The following is a 19244-nucleotide window of genomic DNA, read 5'->3' on the forward strand; positions in this document are numbered from 1 at the left end:
ATAAATAGTTTTTTTTGTTTTCAAAGACATTTCATGACAATTTTCTGCCTTTTTTCTTATGTTTTTGGACATTTTATGGCTACTTTTTGAACGTTTTCTTTTCTGCCTCTTTATTTATTTTTATTTTTATAAATTCTAAACTTATAAGTTTTTGGGGGAAATTTTGTTTATATTATATGGTAATTTTATGGTCACTTTTTGGACATTTTTAGGTATAAAAAAAACGTGTTCATCTACCCGTACCTTTTGTCTTTTTTTCTGACAACCTACAAATTTAGACTGACAGTTTGAAAATAAATTATCATTTTTTTAATCCAAACTTTTAGTTAATTAAAGAATATTTTATCCCCAAAAAAGTGTAAAAAATATATTAATTTCTACAAAAAAAAATGTTTGCGATCAACATGGAGTCACAGGAGAGGGACTAAATAGCCACATGTGGCTCCAGAGCCGCCTGTTGCAGACCCCTGTCTTAGCATATACAACATCTGTCAAAGGATAACAGATATAAAGAATGGATGGATAGATCTGACGTCATATAAAAAAATGAATAAAATATAATGAAATGACTTTTTCCTTAATATGAATTGGGCCTTGGCAGGTTGTCTGCATAGAACATAAAAGCTTTCGCGGTCGGTTCAAAACATACACACCTCCTTTGCCAGTTTCAGGCCTTGCTCAGTCACTATTGGTTTCTCCTTCATATCATTCAGTTTGGCAATGGTCTTTGGGTCATCTCGTAAATCAATCTGAGAAATGAGCAATAAACATGGCACTGTAGTTATTACGACTATTCTAAATCCAGAGTTTGACATTTCACAGCCCTTGTATTGGATCTTAAAGTGTACAGCTTGGTGTATCTAGTGTTATGGCTGGTGAGTGTAGATAGCAAAATCTTTCTCACTCAGTTGATCAAATTAACTCATTCACTGCCATTGAATAGAATTGCTATAGACGTCAAAAATTCATGTGAACTATTTCTATTAGTTTAACATTTTTTTCATTTCATTATTTTTTTATGAAAACCTATAAAAAAAATACTGTACATTTATAACATATACATTTATTTATTTAAATTATTAAATTAAATTATAAAAAATAATATTAATTAAAAAAAATATTCACTAGTTAACTAACAATCACAAATTTTATATCTGTTCTGAATGTACAATAACAAATTCTAGGTTTTCATACTTTTGTTGGCAAAAGTGGAAAAAAAATGCTAAACTAATAGAAATAGTTCAAATGAATTTTTGACGTCTATAGCCGTCAATGGCAGTGAATGAGTTCATTTAAAATGACTTCTATAAACTAAGCTCCTCCATATTTTCATATGCATTCATCCATTTTGGATCAACATCCTGGTTAGGCCTCACCTGAGTGCCAATGAGCAAGTAGGGGACATTAGGTGCATACTCCTGCAACTCCGGCACCCATTCTTCACGCACATTCTGGAAACTGGCAGGGTTGACCACAGAGAAGCAGATGAGGAAAACATCCGTCATCGGGTAGGACAACGGCCTGAGTCGGTCATAATCCTCCTGGGAAAAGGATTCAACGTTAGGAAACTCATGAGCATACATAATTTATTCTTTCTTTCTTTACCGTACCTCAGTGAAATTAATCTTCATGAAATATTTAGGTGCATACAATTTGAACAATTTCTCTTCACTGAGGCCAGGTTAGGAAAGAGAATTTATTCTTAGCTTAACAGGTGGTTCGTTCCATACGCACCGCCAAGCCTCTGCTGTTTTTCACATAAGATGTGTAATTTTACGACAGGCAAGACACTCGTAAAAGCGTCAAGTGGATTTGAGTTATGAAGAGCAAAGAATGTGAAGACCTTCACGTGGGATTTACTTTCTCCTTTGCCCGCTCAATGACAGGCAATTAGGATTTTTTTCCCTCTTTTTTTTTTTTTTTACTTGCTGTCCTTCAATGCAAGCTGAGCCACAAAGTGGTCATGTGACATTAGATGGCGGTATCTGAGCAGGGCAAATGTGTCAACTCAAACACAAAAAAACATCCTTTGTGAGTACCTTGAGTGGTATGCGGGGGCCACTCTCTGCTGGTATGTGAGCTAATGATTGAATATTGTTGCAAGCCTGCAGTTGCGCTGAACATATTGTTATGAGTTCTGTCATTTCCGATCGTCTGTGAGGTCGCGAAGGTAACAGACTGTCATTTGTGATTGGATAAAGAGGAGGCAGGAAGAAAGAAAGCAGAGTAGCCAAATTCAGTCTTCTGATCATCCACAGTACTGTACAAACTGTATAAATTTATATATATATATATATATATATATAATTATATATATATATATATATAAAAATAAAAAAATTAAAAATTAAAAAAAATTAAAAAAAAGAAACTCAGTGGGATCCATTCAGCATTTTCCCCTACAAACAAGCCCACAGTTTCTCAGAGAGCCATCAATGCCTCTCACATTTCCTCACTTTACCTCTTGACGCTAAACTAAACACAATATGTCCTTTAGCCGCAAGTCAGGAGGTTCACACGCTAGCTCAGCTCAAATACTCCATCTCCGATCCGTGCTTGTTGGCCCAGTTATGTTCACTCTCCTGCTGCTCAGAGGGCACTTTGTTGGCTTGAATGTTTTTTTATCACAGGGATGTCACACAGTTTTATTAGATCAGTTGAACAATTCATGACATTGCGGCAACACTGCATCACAAACTTTTTGGACACCATACTATCATCAGTAGGACAAGGGGCAAGTAGTACAATTTTAAGTTCAACCATGGCTCTAAACGATGACTTGATTACTAGTTGTCAATTAATTTGATAATCAATTAGCTATCAATTAAATATGTCTAATGATCAAACTATTTTCAGTACACGCCCGTTTCTGCAAAGCTAGCTGTGTTCATTATGTCTGCTGTGTGACATATGAGCACAATTCTCGTGCGTCATCATCTTCATTGTCCTCCGTCGCAGCTTCTATAACCTCCTCGGGAGGGGGGGGGGGGGGGGTCTATAAAGTGGATAGGTTCATATAGAATGGGAGCTATCTTTACTAACATGGCTGGCCTTTCATAATAATGAAAAGGCTAAACAATCTCCATCTACTCACTACTACCATATTTACAATAATAAAAACATGATGCCACTCAAATCTAATGGGTTTGTTTTTTTTAGGCAATGGCATTCAGAAACTATCGCTTCAAAAACACTAAATTAAATCAGTACAGGTACGTTACGCACGTTGTGTAAATAAATTGCTCCAGTGGTGTCATTTTGATGACTATTACTCACATAGTTTATCGCCACCAGATTGTCAATGTGTGCGATTGGTGCAGTTTTCAAACAAACACTGATGAGCTTCACCGGTTGACATTCCTCGTTACCATGACCATGAACGCAAGCTTGTCTATTTTTACCCATCCTCATTTGTTTAAACCCACATGCTGACAGAAAGACATTGATCACAAGATTCAGCCGCCCACTTAAGATTTAACCACAAAAAAAGGTCTCGCTACATATTTTAGGTACAGCTTCAGTCAAATGAGATCAATAGTCTGCCGTTTAATAATAATCGTCTTGAGCTTTGTCGCTTTCATAATTATTCATATAACAATATGTGTCAATTAATCCCCAACACAGTTCTAAAAAACTAAAATTATACATCACTGCAATCTACAACCCCAATAATTAACTGTTTTTGTTAATTAAAACTTCTGTCAATGTCAATCAAAACTGATCATTATTATCTTAATATCTATTCAGTAAGAAGATACTTATAGTATTTGTCTTCATTTGGAACAAAATTGTCTAGTAGGAAGGGATTCCTGTCTGCTATCATTCTGAAGTCATCTGCTGCTTACAGTATGTATGTTTATTTATATTTACTGTAGCACTTAATATAGCGTAAGATACATTGCCGACACCTAATTTTCAGTCAATCTAAATAAAAAATAAAAAAGCTAGACAGAAGTGGGTGTCTTACGTCTACTACAATAAGCAAAGAACAATCTCCATTGATTAACTCATTCACTGCCATCGACGGCTATCGACGTCAAAAATTCATTTGAACTATTTCTATTCGTTTAAAAATTGTTTCCACTTTTGTTAACAAGAGTATGAAAACCTAGAAAATACAAATTATTGTACATTTAGAACAGATATAACATTTATGATTAATCGAGTTAACTATTGAAGTCATGCGATTAATTACAATAAAAAAATGAATCGCCTGACGCAATTAAAAAAGAAAATAAAATATTATTTAAAAATTAGGAGCGTGGGGTGATTGAATTTTTTTAATCATAATTAATTGCATGACTTCACAAGTTAACTCACGATTAATCACAAATTTTATATCTGTGCTAATGTACAATCAAAAAATCTAGGTTTTCATACTCTTGTTAACAAAAGTGAAAAAAAAATGTTTAACTAATAGAAATAGTTCAAATTAATATTTGATGTCTACAACCGTCAATGGCAGGGAATGTGTTAACACATGTGCAGTTACCTGTGAAGGTGTGATGAGCAATAGCGCGACCAGACCTAATGCAGGCACAGCGGGTGAACAAATGAATAAATAAACACTTCAGCCTCTGCTTCTGTGTTACATTCAGCAATAATTTGCAGACTTTCCCTATGGAATAATTGGACGAGAAGTGATTATTTTTCAGACAATAGGAGGCAGACACAACACTATCATGAGCTGTGATTACGTGGCTCACACACAAACACCGAATTGCCTGCTTGATGACTCATCAAAGTTGATCCAACAAAGGCATAACACTAGTGTATATTTCATAAGAACTGGAGGGAAAAGGCATCGGAGAATCTGTCTGAATGTTCTGAACTCCAGCTTTGACTTTCATTTTAAATTTTGTGCTTTATTTGAGACTCAATTGCTCAAGGCAAGAGGAATCAGCTATTGATTCCACACTGCAAATTGACCAAGTCGGTTGGGTCAACCACAAAAATTGGTCAATGCAAAAATGCATGCATCGAAGCTATTTCAATCATTCAAAAAAAAAACATTTGCGACACCTGGAAGTTTCCTAGGGTTTGTTTGTGGTCTTTAGACTGAAAAAAATGAGAAAATTATCATTGCTGAATGTCTGATGTTTGTAATGAAAACAATCTGTGTCAAAATCGCTAAATAAATAAAGAGTTCTAATGAAATTATTGGAACCGCCAAACTCACGTAAGATGGTGACTGTACGTGCGTGCAGGCTAAACCATCCAGCATTTCGGGCGGGTGTTCTGAAGAACAATGTAAATGTCTTGTCTATACAAGCTAATTAGTTGGGGTTCAAACGTATAGTTCAAATAGTACAGGTAACATTAACTCATTCACTGCCATTGACGGCTATAGACGTCAAAAATGTATTCGAACTATTTCTATTAGTTTAACATTTTTTCCACTTTTGTTAACAAGAGTATGAAAACGTAGAATTTTTTTAATTGTATATTTAGAATTTGTGATTAATCGTGAGTTAACTAGTGAAGTCATGTGATTAATTACAATTAAAAAAAAATATCGCACGACGCCCCTAATTATTAATCTTTTCTTTTTTTTTAATCGCATCAGGCAATTAATTTTTTTTAAATTGTAATTAACCACATGACTTCAATAGTAAAAACATGTTAAACTAATAGAAATAGTTCAAATGAATTTTTGTTGTCTATAGCCGTCGATGGCAGTGAATGAGTTAACTTCAATGAACGGAGGTTGCAATGTTACCTATAATACTTCAAACAGACATACAAGAAATTCTTTTGTTTTGTTTTAAACAAGGTTGTAATCATTGAAACATATCCTGAAAGGTCCACAGTTTCACTCTCTAACAACCCTTCCTGCCTCACTGTTTGTCTTTACCCCATCTTTCTATCTCCGCCACCACGCTTTGATCACACTTTGAAGCTATAAACATTACCAGCTGGCCTCCTGCTCCCTAAAAGAGGTCAGCAGAGTCAGGGACGGCAGGGGGACGGATTTTGAACTGTGGAAACTCTACTCTCCCTGGCTGACATCTGGGGGGAACTTCTCCATTTCAGAATGAGCTAAAAACAAACACGCACACTCGCTTACAATCAACACACCAGAATAGACAATAGGGAAGCATAGAGACGTAAACACTTCTGCTACCTGTGTTCCGAATAGCAACACACAAAGCCGCAGGTGGATTGTGAGGTGGCAAGAGGTTGGATTGATTTAAATTAAGAGCACAGAGGCGCAGACTTGAATAATCTCTTGACCTTTACGTGCCTTGGTTATCTTTTTCCCGGCGAACAGATTTGGTTTCAGATTTGCGACTCATTCACACTGTTAAATCCGGCCTGAGCAGTGTTGACTTGAGACGTGCACATTTTGGGGTTGCGGGAGAGACAGCGGGTCTTGGGGCAGAGAATGCCCACTTACGTCACAATGTAATCAGCATTATTATTTTTATTAGTAGCAGTACTCGTGCAGTTATTAGAGCTAAATTTGGTAATATTTTATACTACTGGCACTTGGCAGATTGCCAGCCGACATTGAGGTTTGTTTCTGTTCAAGGTTTTTTTTTTTTTTCTTCCTTAGATGGAGTTTTTCCTTCTCCACTATTTCCAGAGACCTTGTGTGGACTGTCCAAGACCCATTTGAGTGTCTTTAGCAGTGTGCTCTTTTCTTTGGGAAAAAAAAGAAGTAGAAGAAGTCGTAGTAGGTTGTTTTTTTTGCTTTCTTTATTATTTCAAACTCCAACATCCAATTCAAACTGAGGACACAAACCAGAACAGTGCTAAGAAGTAGTAGTAGTAGTAGAAGAAGAAGTAGTAGTAGTAGAATTTCAAGAATATTAAGTTTGGGATTGTAATACAGTACAGAAAAAGGGAAATGATGCTCAATACTTTGATAATAATAGCAAAACAGTTTATTCACAGATGTAGATTTATTAAATGTTGACCTTTGTTTTTGATTTATTGTAAGGAAATTGAAGGGTTTGGAAGGACATTGAGGAGGGTTTAATAACTTTAAAAAATTACTGGGTCCGATTAGACTTTTTTTGTGTGTTTTCTTTTTCTTTTGTCTTGTTTGACACCACCGTTTGAATTGGTTGTTAGAGTTTGAATTATTAAAGAAAGCAATGAAGAAGTAGTAGTAGTAGAAGAAGAAGAAGAAGAACACCACTGAATATATGACTGGCTAGCCAATAGCCCATACACGCCCGTGTAAGACCTTGAAGCGAGAGGGCGGCCATCTTGCTCCTCCCATCTCGGGAGCAGACTACTGTATAAACTATACAGTATACGTACAGATTAGACATATACAGCTCGTAGGCAGTTAGTATAGGGGGTTGTGGGGACTATTAAAAAAAAAATTTATTAATTTTTTTTTATTAATAATAATAATAAATTAATAAGTGGACGGTATGTGCAGCTTTGAAGACCCCCTTTTTCTTTTATCACTCAGTTCTTTAGACCCAATATTAGATTTGGCAGAGGCATCTTTCGTTGAATTGGTTGCAATTCTTTAATTAAAAAATATATACACGTTTCCTCCTGTAAACATCATGAAGCATACAATTTATACATGTATTTAAGGCAAGTTGTAAAATGTCTGAAGTCCTCTTGTTTATGTTTAACAAATTAAAACCTATATCATGCTGTTTCTATGTCCAATGTTCTCCAATTTTGATGCTGTAAATGTATAGGATTGTATGCCTTGGGAGGGGCAATATGGCGGCCTCGCGGCTTCAAAAGTCTCGGCCCATTGGCTACCCTGTCATATATTCAGATCAGTGAAGATAGGGTGACCTTGAAATTGTGGTACCAGTCGCAGTTACACAGTGTACTTCACCTCCTATTAGTCATGCAATGCCAACTGGACATTTTATATATATTTATATTTAGAATAAAATGTTGTAGCTGGTTTCAGTTTGTTGCCAATACATTCCTTTGTAGGCCCCAATGTTTGCCACAAACTCCACGAGGCACCATTAAACTTGACGATCATACAGAGTTGCTCAAACCTGCTATTTAATTGATATGCAATATGTCAAATCAAAACTATATTAAATGGCAAATATTTGCATTTTAAATTAAGTCATGGGTTTTGGTATTTCTAGCAACAACAAAATTTAAATACTGTCTATAATCTACAGCTTTGGTTGTAGTTTAAAAAAAAAATGCCACTAATTTGCCAGTACAGGAAGTTCAAATGCCCGCAACCAGGCATTTCTCAACATTTACTAATTGTGTGTGTGTTGTTCATATGGTTGCTTCAACCAGTATGTCTGTGTGTACACACACATGCCCTTGTGTTGAGAGAAAATATTGTGTGCGTGTATGCATGCGTAGGCTGCTGGATCAGAATTTTTACGATTGTGCACTGAATGGCACATTGAGGAAGAAATCCGAGCAATGGGCAGCCCTATTAACAAATCTGTGACATCATCATTGGACATAGAAAGTCTGTTCTTGACATAATGGAACTATTGAACGGCCCTCACTACCACCACTGTGTATGGTAGACCGGACACTAACAGTAAATATGTGTGAAAACTATCACCTGTTGCAGCTTAGTCTGAATATGAAGCCTGATGTTGCTTCAACCAAGACGTAGAGACAGCCAGGGTGAGATTTTTATTTTTTTCGGTGGGGTGGGCGTGCGTGTTCATTCTTGACATGCTTGGCAACTAGTAACAAAATATAAAAAGCGTACCTGGCCGGCAGTGTCGTACAGTCCCAACAAGTACTGCTTTCCTCCGACATTGACACTCACTGTGAGGAAATAACAAAGAGCAGTTAGAAAGAGGAAGGCTTGTGGGTGAGGAAGGTCTGGGAGGGGTGCATGAAGCATGAAGCATGAAGTGGAGGGGGTGGGGCTGTGGGTCCCCAACCTCTGTCTGCAATGAAGGCAAACAAGTGGTTTTGATTATAGCAACAGATGCAGGCAGGCCAATGCAGTTCGAGTGCAGCCGGAAACAGTGAGTGCACTTTATTCTCTCTATACAAATGTTATGTCCATTGAAGCAAAACGCAGCAACACGCCAACATATCATTCTTATTCAAATGAAACAATATGATTGTGCCTACCTGCATAATGATCAAAGACTGTTGGGACATATTCCTCCGGAAAAGCGTCATTGGCATAGCTCATTAGAAGACACGTTTTGCCCACCGCACCGTCTCCCACCACGACACATTTTAACATGATAGTACCGGTTCCGTTTGCCATGATCTCGAGCTTAAACTCATCATTCTCCTCCTCCTCCTCCTCGGCCGCCCTGCTTCGCCGCCCTCCTGCTCTTCCTCTCCCCGCTGTTGCTGATGTTGCTTAGCCGCTAATGATCCCCGCGCGGCGGCGGCGGACATCACCAGCCTCGGTGCCGGGTTGCGAGGCGCGCCGAGCGGCTGCACAACTGCATCTTCCTCCCCGTAACTCACCACCACCGGTTACACTGCTCCCAAATGTAACGAAAAGCACTTTTCTGACACAGTCTTCGGTGTCACCAGTTGAGAGGTTTCAAGCGAGGGCGTTCTAATCCAATATAGGACCTTTTCATCGGAGCTTTCCAGCGTGTTTGCTCACATCTCCGGCCGGCCAGTGGTGCGCGCTTCCCGGTGTGGCTCACGCTGCTGGACGCTCTGTGTGGAGCAGCTGGGGGCCAGAACAAGGTGTGTGCGCTTGGTGGAGAGGCGGGGCTTAACGTTGGGAACCAAGGCACCGTGTGTAAAGTACAACGCGTAGTGCACACACGTGCCGACTTTTATAATTTAGTCTGCTTACTGATCCGTACGTCTTTCCATTTTCAATTGGCATTCAAACAACAACAAAAGTGGCTGCATTTTGCTTTGTGTATTCGATTTTACACAGAAAAGGCAACATTTTTGTTTTTCACATTTTTATTTTCAAATAGATCGAAAAGGCAAAGTGGAAAAGGGCCTGTAGAACCATCAGTGCTCCATCAGCCATAACATTTGCATTGACCAGCGGTGCCCAGAGTCTTTTTGGATGTTTCTTCTCCGGCACACCTGAAGCTCATCAGTAAGCTCTGCATACGCCTGATAACGATCCTGCTCGTTGGAAACAGGTAAAAAGAAAAGAAAAAAAAGAAGATGCTTCAAAGGATAGTTTCTGTTAAAGGTGATGAAGCAAATTGTTTAGGACTTTTTAGGATTTTGTTGTTGCCCATTACCAGAATTGCATTCAGTGTTGCCCACATGTGCAGTTTTGCTTTTCTTGATTACATGAAAAAATGGCAAATGTTCTATTAAATACATTTTGAATAATGTAGCACAAACCAAAGAGGTCATTTTTCACCAGCGACAAAGAAACACTCCAGAATGGGTTTTGGAAAGTCTTCAGCCTGGCCTGATGTTTCAAAAATAAAAATGTAAAAAATGAGATTGCACAAAAAACAATATCTGTATGAAAGCCATCATACTTAAAAATATCAGGGCCCATGGCCCAAGACTGTTTTAAGGATTGTGTGGTACAAATGAAACATCAATAGTTAGAAAGGGACAAAAAAAAAAAAAAAATTTAAGGTGGTGTACCACAAGCTGTTTTGTCCAAATGAAATGAATGGTGTAAACCTGATTATATAGTTAATTAAATACAATTACAATGCATGTGGCACATCAGTCTCACAGTCAAAAGGTTCTACATTCAAATGTGGGCTGCAGCTTTTCTATGTAGAGTTTCTGCAGTAATTACGGTTTTCCTCCCACATTCCTAAAATATACAAATAATCGAAAAAAGGTCCATAGATGTGAATGGTTGTTTGTCATATGTGCTTTTGCAATTACACATTGTCAGCTGAAATCCAGATCACTGATAAACTGTAGAAAACGGTTGGATGGATGAATGATTAACCAATACAGTAGCGTATCTCCTTGTTGCAACTCCAAACTTGTCCGTGAGTGTTCATATATGGGATGAAATCCTGCTTGACAGTCCCTAGACTGCTGTGAACTGTCCTATCAGCTGTAGGGGGGGGGGGGGGGGGCGGGGCCGAGGATTCTCCTGCTTTCATTACATTTGACAGCTGCTGCAGCAGGTCATGTGACCAAACATGAACAATTACCTCATACATGTAGTGCTCCGGCTGAAGGTGTTTCATTGGACACGCTGCTCTCTCGGTGCTGATGTTGAGGCATCAAAGGAAGGCCACCACCCAAGTCAGCATTCTGGGATTGATGTGAAAAAAAGATGGACCACTAACTTCAATTACTGCTTTATGACTGCAGTGGTTATTATTCCCTGAACTTTCTGCAATTCATACACATTTGTGAATTTTAGCAAGGGATGTAGTGTTATTTTACAATGATAAAAATGTGCAGAATTTCACAAGTTACTTCATTTTAAAGATTAGATAGCTCTTAATATGAAAATAAAAATGCACTGAGCTGTCACCAACGTCTTACAAATGCAGTTATGCCATCTAGTGGCAGAAAAAATTACCTCAATACAAATCACATTCGTTTTTTACAGTACAGTGCATCTTTTGAATTTTAACTCAATTTTATGAATTATTATGAAATTACTGTATCAATGAGAGTATAAAACTTAGGGGAAAAAATCTCATTGTACATTTCATTGAACATTTAGAAAAGATATAACATTTGTGATTAATCATGAGTTAACTATTGAAGTCATGTGATTAATTACGATTTAAAATTTTAATCACCTGACACCCCTAGTTTTGTAAAGTCTTCTGCAGACAGTAGATTGTGATATTTATTGTTGATTCAGAACAATCCAAATGGTTGTAATTATGGCCAATGTTTTTGGTATGACTGATTTATTTTTCATCTTCTCCCAGCTTCACATTTACTTGGTTATTTTTTTTACACGTAGGCAGCTCTCTAGTTTTTACAACAGTTACACCTTTAACTTGTACAAATATAGTTTTCACAGGCAAAACCCAATCTGAATCTGAGCATGGACATTCAACACTATTCAGTGTTTGAATCAGGGGACTAGATCACACATACGTAAACCGGCAGTACTTTTCTTAGTGTTAAAAAAAAAAAAGTTCGATTTTCTATTGGAATAAGTGTCTAAGGTGGACCAGGACCCTAAAAGATTTTTGTTTGACCTTAGAAAGTCCACAGTAAATGTTTTATTTTGACACCAGCTGCACACATTCTATTCCCATCAAATTTTCACAGATATTTACTTAATGAAGTCACAATGTGCGCTACTACTGTCATGAGTTGACAGCTACAATGTTGACTATCGATGCAGCGCAGGTGGCTTGTATAATGTACAGCAGCTTGGAACCGGCATGGACCTGCTGCCCAGGATCTCATTAGTAAGCTGCTGGCCTTCCCATTTTGCATGTGAATGACATTTAAATATCAACTATTTGTGTATGAGGATGAGGCTGTGGGTTTATTGGCGTAATCTCAGCAAATACTAAATATTTTCATATTACAGGCAGAACATGTACATAGCGTAGCTATCATTTTATAATTGCAATGACATGATTTTGGTTTATTGTATCCACACTGCATGCATATATCAAATAAAATACATCTTTGACACTGATAAATAACATCAGTTTATGTGAGCTGTCTGCAAGAGGTTTAGCTTTCTATTTTGGGAAAGGCAAACAAGTGTATTTCTCTCACTACCCCCCGATCCAGTTTCAGGTATTGCTGCACAGTATATATATAGCCTGACAGACAGCATGAAATAAATAAATGTGAGAGCAGAGCGCTTTTATCTTATGATTGATATTTAATTCTATTTATATATTTATTTTTGTATTTATTTTTTGAAACTCCTTTAAAAAATATATATTTGTATTTTTATTTAGGGATATATATATATATATATATAAATATATATATGCTGTACCCTATAAATGACATGCGGGCGGCACATGCATGTTGACACAAACTTCCTTCCTCTCCGTGAGCAACATTAATCACAGTCTGGAGACAGACAGTAGATAAGCGAGAGTGGAGCAGTGCAATCACAAAGAACCCAGATGAGCTCTTAAATTAGAGCGTGCGGCCAGTGTCAACTCCCTGGGAGGGTTTGGTTAAATTACAGGCTTTATTTTTAGTGATCCTAACCTTCATTGCCCTGAACTGCAAACAGCTGAGGACCATCACTCATTATGCCTGCCTGACCCTTGTTTCTCGTAAATAAAATGTCTAGGTGCATGTATTTGATGATCTTATAGTGACCATTAGACATTTTTTCTTGAGAGTTTGCTGCAATTTTGTTTCTTGTTCGTTGTCGTTTGATGCGGCCGGTCCAATTTTTTTTGACTCTTATTAAAAGACAAACACAAGCAAAATTTTGGTATTCAACTTTGGCAAATACTAAAACTTAAGAAAAACAATGAAACATTGCTTGAACGTTACATAAAATCCAGATCAATTATTGTGTGGGTGAATGAATCTCTCTTATTTATAATAACGTAACAGCTAAATCTGAACATGGAACAGCAAACATAAATGAAAATGTAAAGCAATGCCCAAGTAATGTAATGATAATACCAAATAATCCCTCCCCTGGTTGATTGGCCTTCTGCTAACTCGCTATAAAGGGAGGGGCACATTTATTGATGTGACCCCAGAGAACTTAACATGTCACAATGACCGAAACAAACCGGGGGTGGGGTGGTGTTGGGGGGGGGGGGGGGTGCATATGCAAGGATCGTAAAAGGAGGAAGCAAAATGGGATATAAAGGTCAAGTTATGCCTCGTTTTGGTTTGTCTCTCAAGGATTAAGGAAGATAGGTTATTTATTTATTTATTCATTTATTTGTTTACTTATTTATTTATTCAGTTGTTTACTTATTTTAACAAAAACTGATAGGCGGTTCATAAAATGGATGGATAAACGCTTTTTAATTGTCATACAAGTATACTGTTCATAGTCAATTAAAAATAATGGACTAAAACTACTCTGGAGAACTGGTTGTTGGCCACTGGAGAAGGAGAACACCTGCCCGGCTGCGTTATTTCCTGTACTGAGCTATCTTTAGTTAGGAGCACACTGAGGAGTCACGTTCCCATTGTGAGTGATTTTCTCGCTCAAGGAACCTACACAAGAGGCCAACAAAAGGACAACACTCCCTTCCGCTCATCATGTGGATGAAGGCATGAGGCCAACATCAAGGGAGGGGGGGAGCACATTCTCTAAAGTCTAAAGCTTCACATCCTAAGACGTTGGGATTCCTTTAAAGGTTTGAAAGAAATTAGTACCGTGTCAACAAAACACAGGCAAAAGAAAGAAATAGAATCAAGTACTTTCATAGCTGAGAGTTCCATATACGTTCAATTACACAATGACCTCCATATGTGAATGGGCTCATGCTGCATTCGAGCATCTTGAACTCGGAAATCCCACTTGCGAGGTCGACGGTTTTTAATGTGACGTCACTCTACAATGGCGACCCCTTTGGAAAATCAGACCGTGAATGGTAAAACACAATTTACTCGAGTATAAAACTCGATAGCTTTCTTCATTCATAAATATTTGACATAACTCCTCGTAACACAACGAACGTGGCAGTACGCCGTTATCTCCCCGCATGAAATTATACGGCGAACTACTGAATTTAATGAAATGCTTATGAAATAAGATTTTAAAAAATCAGTTGTCAGTAAAAGTGGCAACGTAAGATGGCTGCCCTGTGGCTTCAGCAGCAAGGGGCCAAATTGATAGTCCATTCATATATAAGACTTAAGTCCGTGTCGTGACATGGACAGGCCATGAACAACCCCGCCCCAAATGACACCAAAATGTCCTCACAATTTCAAGTCGGTCCCCTCAATGGTAGTTAAACCTGGAAAAACACGCGTGTATGGGCCCCACAATGTAGCAAAGACAAATGCACACGCGCGTTGGAAGAAAAATCAGCCATTCAAATTTGTGCCCTACTCACTGGCGCTATCTAGTGGTTGTTTATGGCCAACTTTTCATACTTGCATGAAAAGAGAACAAACCATTTGTTTTCTTTATGCCATCGTCATTAACAGACATACTGTGTTATATACCCATAAATACATACAAACGTGACGTTATTTTAAATGATTTATTTATATAAAAGTGCAGAAAAACATAAATACAGGTAATAAATAGAGGCCAAATCAATAAATACATTAAAGAGTGTTACCACGCAGTGTGAAAATGGCTTTTGATAATGTTGAATGATCCCATTTGTAACACTTTTGCATTTGAGTCTTTTCTATGTTCACGCCTCTGAGAAAAATCAAAGGTTACATATGATTTCCGATTCTTTTCAAATGTCCGTAGAGACTCATCAGCACAGAGCCATTTTCTCGTGAGTGCCGTGGTTGTCCAGTCCTTCCCCACCGAGCCAGTCCTCATCCAGCTCCCCGAGGATCTCCTGCAGGGACAGCTCGGGCAAGGGGGCATGCTGGACCACCGACCCCCTGCAGCCTTCCAGAACACTCCACGAATCATCCAGTTGTGAGTAGTGACTCTCCGTTGGGGGACTGTTGTTGCGACTGGCGTCCCAGTATCCCGAGTCGGGGGTGTCAGGGCTGGTGGCGTGCAAGCCGGCGCGGGTTGTGTACTTTTGTTGCTCTGGGCACACGAAGGCGAGGGTGTTTGAGCTGTAACCGTGTCCCTCGGCGGGAGACCATAACGGGGTCATGGGTTCCGTTAGGGGGCTTGGCTGGGACCAGTAGCCTCTCAGGCGCGGGCTGGAGTTGTTGCCCAGCGGTGTGCTCTGATGAAGACCGTACATTGAGCCATAGTGTCGATGTTCCTCAATAGCGGGGTACATTGGAGGACACGGTCCATAAAAGCAGGATTCCTCCATTTCTTCCTTCACTCGGGTGGGGTAGGATGGCGGGGGGCCCTCCCCCCCCATAGAGACTTGAGGGCCTCTGGCCACAGTGTGATGCGGAGATGGAGCATTTTGAATTGGACTGTCAGCCTGCCACAGCGCTTTCTTGGCCCCTTTGCACTTTAGTGTTCGAGCTCTCCTGTTCTGAAACCACACCTGGACGGGAAGGAACAGAAAAACTGGAGGTTAGATCTGAAAATGCAACAGAGAACCTAAGATATTCTGTTTCGTTAATCATTTTCTGGAACCACAGAGGGACTGTCAGCTCGAACCTCAAACAAAATGCTTGCGTCATCTTGAAAGAAATAAAGTGATAGCAGTATCATCTCGATGCCATTTCAAAACAGGCCTTGCAATGATAAGGATATACATTACAATCAGGGTTATTACAGTTTTGGAATTTCCATCATAGTTAGTTTTTATTTTGTTTTGAGTTTTGTTTTCTAGCTTTAGTTAGTTTTAATTAGTTATGAAGGCAGGTATTTGTTTTTGTTTGTTTTAGTTATTTAAAAAAATGCTTAGTTTTAGTTTAGTTTTAGTCAGTTTAAGTATTAGTTTTCTTCCCCCCCCCCCCCTCCCCCCTAAAAATGTATTACTTGTGTTAAAGATTTAGTAAATACCATGGTAAAATGAAAAAAGTAACACACTTCTTACCTAGCGTTGCGTTTTGGCTGAATTAAATGACAAAGCAGGCAAGGGAAGCCATTGTAGCAAAAGTTGTTTTTTTTATTTTTTATCCGTACTTTGAGCCAAAAGTCAAACACGCAAAATTGTCAGCTATTAGTGACGTCATCTGAATGTGCTTTTCTATTGGCTGCTGCTAAATGGCGTCACTTCCGTGAGACACACTTTGAAACGTACTTATTCCGGTTAATATCAAAATAAATATACTTAAATCACATTTAAAATCAACCCCAAAGGCTCATGTATTAAATTAATTACCAAAGACGAAAACAAAGGACATTTTCACTATAGTAATTGTTAGTTTTGTAAATGTAAAATTTAGTTTCAGTTAGTTTTATTTCTTTACAAAGCATTTTCGTTTTTATTTTATTTCGTTAATGAAAATATTGTTTAAATTATAGTTATTTAAAACATTGATTACAACATATGCTATACGTCATTTGTAGGCTACATGATATAAATCAGCCTTCCCAAATTTAGAATCGTGAAACTTTTATAGTTTTTATGAGGTTGCTGATTGTCACAGTAAAAAGCTGGAAGCTACTCTATTTATCATTAACCAGGCAAACGTGTAATGACAATGGTGCCTGCGGAGGAATCAGAGTTGTAATTTGAAAATAAAAGTTAAAAAAAAAGCCTGCATTTCATGGACAATCTGTAAATTCCTAATAAAAATCTTTATTGCCGAAAACAATGAGAGCTCATTCCCTACCTGGATGCGGGACTCAGGAAGGCCTGTGGTCTGCGACAGGCTCTCTCTGAGGCTGATGCCAGGGTACGGGTCGGTCTCGAAAGTGACCCGCAGGAGCTCTACGTGCTCTTTGGAGAAGCTGGTCCTCTTCCTGCGGCTGGCGCTGCGAGAGGAGGCGCCGCTGGAGGCCGTGGGTTTGGCATCATCTGAGCAGAGGGGGAGAAAAAAAAACGGCAGGTCATCCATCAGACAAGCTCCAAAACATACTTTCATGTGTTTCACATTTATGGACCATTGCTAGTTAAAAAAACAAAACAAAAAAAAACATACAGTATACATTGTAAAAAAAAATAAAAAAAATAAAATCAAGTGGGGCAGATCAACAATTGTAAACACCCAAATATAAAAATCTAAGCATATCACATATTGTCTACTTGCCCCGCATCCTTATTGAACATCATCACCTGCACTGTAGTAAGACTAAAAGTCTAAAAGACTTGTTCTGCACTGCGTGTGCAAACTGTTTCTAGATGAAGAAAAAGAAAAGGCTGAAAAACTAAGCACACTTTAAGTGTTCTTACCATTACTAGAGTCCTTCCACATGGCAGCACTGAAGTGGATGACGGTCTGAACGTGAATGGATTTCTACCGCCGGTCTGATGTGACAGAGGTCAGTGTGGTTGTGTGTGCCTTCACTGTGTGTCCACCGCTTGTGTCAGGATACCTTATATATTGATCAGCTCAGGACTTGGTAAAGCAGCAACACAGTGTTGGGGTGGGGTTTATTCTTTGATGAGAGTTGGTCAGCAGAAGAAGTGTGACCCACCAAATCCCCCCTCAATCCCCCAACAACCCGCCCACCCGGCCCCTCGTTATCACACCATCTTTATCAAAGTGTTTCCAAGGTCAATAGCAAATGTGACATAAAAGAACTTTGAAGGATAGCCTCGTCGATACCACTTAACAAAAAGCACTCATTGCAGCTGTTGGCTTGTTGTAGTGACTTTTTGATGCTCTGCATATGTCAGAAAATAAAGTGGCGGAAGAAATATTGCGAAGCACTTCTTTTGCATTTCACTGCAAATTTAACCTAAGTTTGTGAATTGTTACTAATAAATGATGAGTATTTTATTTCATTTATTTCCTGTAAACTTCACTCTAAAAACTGTTGGGTCAAAAGTAACCCAATTATTGATCAGAAATGGACCGGCCCACTTTATTGGTCAATTTGACCCAACTTTCTGGGTTGTTTAATACAAAATGACCCAATTTTTTGACCCAAGTAAAGGATGTGACCAATATTTATGAGTTGATTTGCGCTGAAAAACCCCATTTATTGGGATCGGTCCATTTTTGACCCATAGTTGGGTTATTTTTGACCCAACTGTTTTTAGAGTGTCGTTTACTCATTTAGCAAGCAAACTTGTTTTTACTACACAGGAAAAAAATGAATGCAGCAAGCTGCAAATTGTCCCAAAAATTTATAATGGCATGTCAGGCAAGTAAAAAAAAAAGTATTCAAATACATCAATATGTGAAATATGAATTATTATTATTATTATTATTATTATTATTATTCTTAGTAGTAGTAGTATTAGTAGTAGTATTGTTTATCTCTCATTTGTTTATTCATGCATGATAATTCACAATTTTACATTTGTTATATAGGCTGCAATATCGTAAATCTTCCATATGTCATTCATTCATTCATTCATTCATTCATATATCATTGCTTTAATCGTAACTGTGCTACTTCTCACTACTGAATTGAATATTATATCATGATCATTTCCGGTACATGTATTATCAGTGATAAATATTTTACCAGTCATGATCTCGGTTTATATCCTATCATACTATATATGAAGGGCTTGTGATCTATTTTCAGCATATCAATTCATATAAAAGCATATTGCAACATCTTAGTTGTTCAAAGATGACGCAGCGAGAAAATCTACGTATGTGTGCATCAAAGCCGTCCCCTCATTCCCAACATGGCGGCTGACAGTCACGTGACAAACGTCGGAAGAGTTGCAAAGTGCTGCACGTTAATCAGCCACAATAGTTTTAAG

At 38.3% G+C, this 19244-nt stretch overlaps 3 protein-coding genes and 1 long non-coding RNA gene across 4 annotated transcripts in view; 1 reads left to right on the forward strand and 3 right to left on the reverse strand.

The window, feature by feature from the left end:
* Nucleotides 1-9619, reverse strand: part of LOC147163754 (rho-related GTP-binding protein RhoQ) — a 12481-nt gene extending 2862 nt beyond the window's left edge. Inside the window, exons 1-4 of the mRNA XM_086092275.1 lie at nt 9052-9619; nt 8678-8736; nt 1377-1541; nt 654-749 (exon numbers count right to left, since the gene is read on the reverse strand). Of these exons, the coding sequence (XP_085948401.1) occupies nt 654-749; nt 1377-1541; nt 8678-8736; nt 9052-9193 (462 nt within the window). The 5' untranslated portion in view covers nt 9194-9619. The remainder of the gene's footprint in view (nt 1-653; nt 750-1376; nt 1542-8677; nt 8737-9051) is intronic.
* LOC147163752 (uncharacterized) overlaps nt 1-15379 on the forward strand; it is a 27129-nt gene extending 11750 nt beyond the window's left edge. Inside the window, exons 2-5 of the mRNA XM_086092276.1 lie at nt 9297-9428; nt 9511-9633; nt 9876-10049; nt 15239-15379. Coding sequence (XP_085948402.1) covers nt 9297-9428; nt 9511-9633; nt 9876-10007 — 387 coding nt within the window. The 3' untranslated portion in view covers nt 10008-10049; nt 15239-15379. The remainder of the gene's footprint in view (nt 1-9296; nt 9429-9510; nt 9634-9875; nt 10050-15238) is intronic.
* On the reverse strand, nt 9892-14873 carry LOC147163755 (uncharacterized). Its single transcript, XR_015096798.1, has 3 exons — nt 14735-14873; nt 11046-11148; nt 9892-10032 (listed from the first exon to the last, which is right to left on the reverse strand). It is a non-coding gene; the product is annotated as an uncharacterized LOC147163755 (long non-coding RNA).
* mxtx1 (mix-type homeobox gene 1) lies at nt 15123-17775 on the reverse strand. The gene is made up of 3 exons (XM_086092274.1): nt 17754-17775; nt 17194-17378; nt 15123-15953 (listed from the first exon to the last, which is right to left on the reverse strand). The coding sequence occupies exons 1-3, from the start codon at nt 17773-17775 to the stop codon at nt 15246-15248; spliced, it is 915 nt and encodes a 304-aa protein (XP_085948400.1). The 3' UTR covers nt 15123-15245.
* Between the last annotated feature and the right edge of the window lie 1469 nt (nt 17776-19244).

The sequence above is a fragment of the Leptonotus elevatus genome, chromosome 13 (assembly GCF_054856555.1).
Source record: "Leptonotus elevatus isolate MCC_2025b chromosome 13, RoL_Lele_1.0, whole genome shotgun sequence".
NCBI classification, from domain to species: Eukaryota; Metazoa; Chordata; class Actinopteri; order Syngnathiformes; family Syngnathidae; genus Leptonotus; species Leptonotus elevatus.